The sequence below is a fragment of the Dreissena polymorpha genome, chromosome 2 (genome assembly GCF_020536995.1).
Source record: "Dreissena polymorpha isolate Duluth1 chromosome 2, UMN_Dpol_1.0, whole genome shotgun sequence".
NCBI lineage: Eukaryota > Metazoa > Mollusca > Bivalvia > Myida > Dreissenidae > Dreissena > Dreissena polymorpha.
The window spans coordinates 26,179,587-26,182,912 of record NC_068356.1 but is presented as its reverse complement, the minus strand read 5'-3'; the positions used below and the strand labels follow the sequence as shown (position 1 = coordinate 26,182,912).

At 35.0% G+C, this 3,326-nt stretch overlaps 1 protein-coding gene across 1 annotated transcript; it reads left to right on the top strand.

Moving 5' to 3' along the window:
• Positions 1-721: 721 nt before the first annotated feature.
• Positions 722-2,916, top strand: LOC127866321 (zinc finger MYM-type protein 2-like). The gene is made up of 2 exons (XM_052406789.1): positions 722-1,355; positions 1,609-2,916. The coding sequence occupies exons 1-2, from the start codon at positions 865-867 to the stop codon at positions 2,396-2,398; spliced, it is 1,281 nt and encodes a 426-aa protein (XP_052262749.1). The 5' UTR covers positions 722-864; the 3' UTR covers positions 2,399-2,916.
• The last annotated feature ends 410 nt before the right edge of the window (positions 2,917-3,326 follow it).

The following is a 3,326-nucleotide window of genomic DNA, read 5'->3' as shown; positions in this document are numbered from 1 at the left end:
GTCAGTGGTTCGAGCCCTGCTGAGGGTTATCTTTTTTCTTTTTTTAAATTTAATTCTTGATTTTTTTACTGGAGCTTTTTAGATCCAATGTTAACAATTATCAATATAAAGCATTTAATGACAAACTTCAAATTATGCCAAAATCTGTGAAAATGCCCCTTTAATTGAGTACCGGTATGCATTTAATTCATCGTTAACATAAAACCTAATATGAAATATTTTAAAAGGAATCACAACTGTTACAGTCAATAAAGTGTCTATGGTGTGTTAGAAGGCCCCTAAAACTAAAGATTAATTAAATTACTGTCAATATTTTTGTAATTATTATGTGTTATGTGCGCACAAAATAAAGTCCATAGTTAAACCATGAACAGAAATATGTTTAACAACACCTGCTTGTTATTTTCGCGCATCGACATTGACTCCACTTGTATTTTAGTTTATTTTACCTCACTTTTATTCACAATGCTAAACTCCCATAGGCCATCGTGGCATAGAAATACTGTCAGACCTAGCGGGAATAAATTTACTGTCCAAAATATACTGTATCCCGCTGCCATAGCAAACACGTGCCATCAGCGGGAAAAAATTTACTGACAAAAAAGTACTGTATCCCGCTGCCTTAGCAATCACGTGCGGAATGTTCGAAAATTATACTGTCCCATTCGCGCATGCGCAGTACGCAGTTTTGCAATTCCGTTGTGAACAGACGACAAGATGGCAAGCAATATTGCCAGTAAGCGTTTTTCAACGATAAGCGAGGAGGATTTGAAGGCATTGGATCATGACAAGGACTCCTAAAACACTAAACGCGTAGTTAAACATGGTGTGAACTTGTTCAACGAATTTCTTCGTTCCAATGACATGGATCTTTGTGATCTCGTGGGAAATCCAGCGGAACTTAACAACCAGTTACTCTATTTCTATGCATCTGTACGTCAGAAAAACGGCGAGGAACTAAAGAAAAAATCTTTGGACAGTCTGAAGTATGGAATTTCCAAGCATCTCTTAAGCACGTATAAAATTAATTTGAAAGACCAGCAATTTTCATCAAGTAATGAAACCTACAAGTCAAAAGTTAAGCAGCTTAAGCGAAGTGGACATGGGAGTGTCGACCACAAACCTGTAATATCCGACAGTGATCTGGAAAAATTAAGTGGCAACAGTGTACCGTTTAATATTAACACTCCGTGTGGTCTTCAAAACAGGGTGTGGTTTAACCTAATGTACTGCCTTCTGAGGAGAGGTCAAGAGAATTTACGGTCCATGACGAAGTCAACATTTGCTATAGCAACTGATTCAACCGGGAGAAAGTTCATACACCAGGTCATCGCAGAATCAACAAAAAATCACGGGTAGGTTCAATTAAAAAGATATATATAATGTCAACCTTTCAAATGGTAGTAATTTTACTAAAAGCTGGCAGTTGCTGCAAAGAATTTAACTATAAAAGTTGGCTTTTAATTTGTTTGACAGAGGAAAGAAAACATAAATTACATGGAATTTTAGTGGTGAGCCACGTAATCTTTAAGCAAAAATATCTATTTTCAGTTTCAGGCAATTTTAAATGTCAGACCAGTCACTAATTAAATGAATTCATCGTTTTAGGATTGCCGATATGCCTGATGATACCACAGGAAAAGGAAATATCTACGAGCAGCCTGGCAGTACGTTTTGCCCAGTCCGATGCTTTGAGAAGTACCTATCTAAACTGAACCCCAAACTCGAAGCATTATGGCAAAGACCGTTAGAATCATTTCAAGAGACCAGTAACATTTGGTATTGTGCTGCACCATTAGGAAAGAATACTTTATCTGGAATGATGTCTAGCATTTCCAGACAGGCCGGACTTTCAAAAGTGTACACTAACCATTGCTTGAGGGCTACATCTATTACAAAACTTGATAGACATGGTTTCGAAGCCCGGCACATAATGAGGGCTTCAGGCCACAAATCAGAAGCTTCGATACGAAGTTATTCTACACATTTAAGTGAAGATCAGCAACGCGATATGTCAGATTGTCTAAGCAAGCCATTTTCAAATAAAAATGATAACGCCACTGTAAAAAGTGATAATGACATGAATGAACTGTCTGAACAAGACCTGTTAAATATTTTCTCAGATGATAATTCGTTTGAAGATTTGTTACATGTAACTAATAATGACAGTATTCAAAATGCAGTGCCAGTTGTCAGTAATCAAAATGTATTGCCAGTTGTCAGTAATCACAGTGCATCGCCAGTTATCAGTAATCAGAGTGCATTGCCAGTAGTCAGTAGTCCAAATGTTGTTCAACAGCAAGTGATTCAGCAGAGTTACAATAGACTCACAGACATTCACAGAACTGCTCCTCAGTTCACCTTTAGCAACTGTCAAGTCCATTTTCACTATCATTGATTAACTTGCTAAAACAAAAAGATACTGTTTAATACTGTTTAAGTAATAATACTGTTTAACTATTGAATTTTTATTTTCTGTGAAAAGAAATTGACTGTGTTAACCAGTCGACTTTTATTTTTGTTATGAAAATATAAATGGTTATTCATTGCTGAATTTAAATACAATTATTGAATATTAAAATTGTTCATGGTTCTTATAAATTGTTCAAGTTTGAAAAGTTTGTTCGGTATCGTAAAATAAATATTACATGTCTGACAGGATGAACCCTGTCAGACATGTACTATTTATTTTATTTTACAGAACAATTAATAAGAAATTGACTGTGTTAACCTTCAAATCCTCCTCGTCATCGTAGAAAAACGTTTACTGACAAAATTGCTTACCGTTTTGTCGTCTGTTTACAACGTCATAAATTGCGTAATAGTGATAAGAAATTGACTGTGTTAACCAGTGTACTTTTATTTTTGTTATCAAAATATAAATGGTTATTATAAATTGTTCATGTTTGAAAAGTTTGTTCGGTATTATAAAATAAATATTTCATGTCTGACAGGATGAACCCTGTCAGACATGTAATATTTATTTTATTTTACAGAACAAGTGATAAGAAATTGACTGTGTTAACCTTCAAATCCTCCTCGCTTATCGTAGAAAAACGTTTACTGACAATATTGCTTGCCATTTTGTCGTCTGTTTACAACATCATAAATTGCGTAATAAAGTGATAAGAAATTGACTGTGTTAACCAGTGCATTGCCAGTTATCAGTAAAAGTTATCAGTTCTAATAAATTGTTCATGTTTGAAATGTTTGTTCGGTATAATAAAATAAATATTACATGGCTGACAGGGTGACAGTAAATTTGTCAACTTTCGGAAAAATACTGTCAACCTCGGCTTCGCCTTGGTTGACAGTATTTCCTCAAG

What these genes read in the sequence shown, in the direction of transcription:
- LOC127866321 (XM_052406789.1), top strand. Translation starts at nt 865, where the DNA reads ATGGATCTTTGTGATCTCGTGGGAAATCCAGCGGAACTTAACAACCAG. An exon ending in GAATCAACAAAAAATCACGG is followed by an intron (nt 1,356 to 1,608) that starts GTAGGTTCAATT and finishes TCATCGTTTTAG; the next exon opens with GATTGCCGATATGCCTGATG.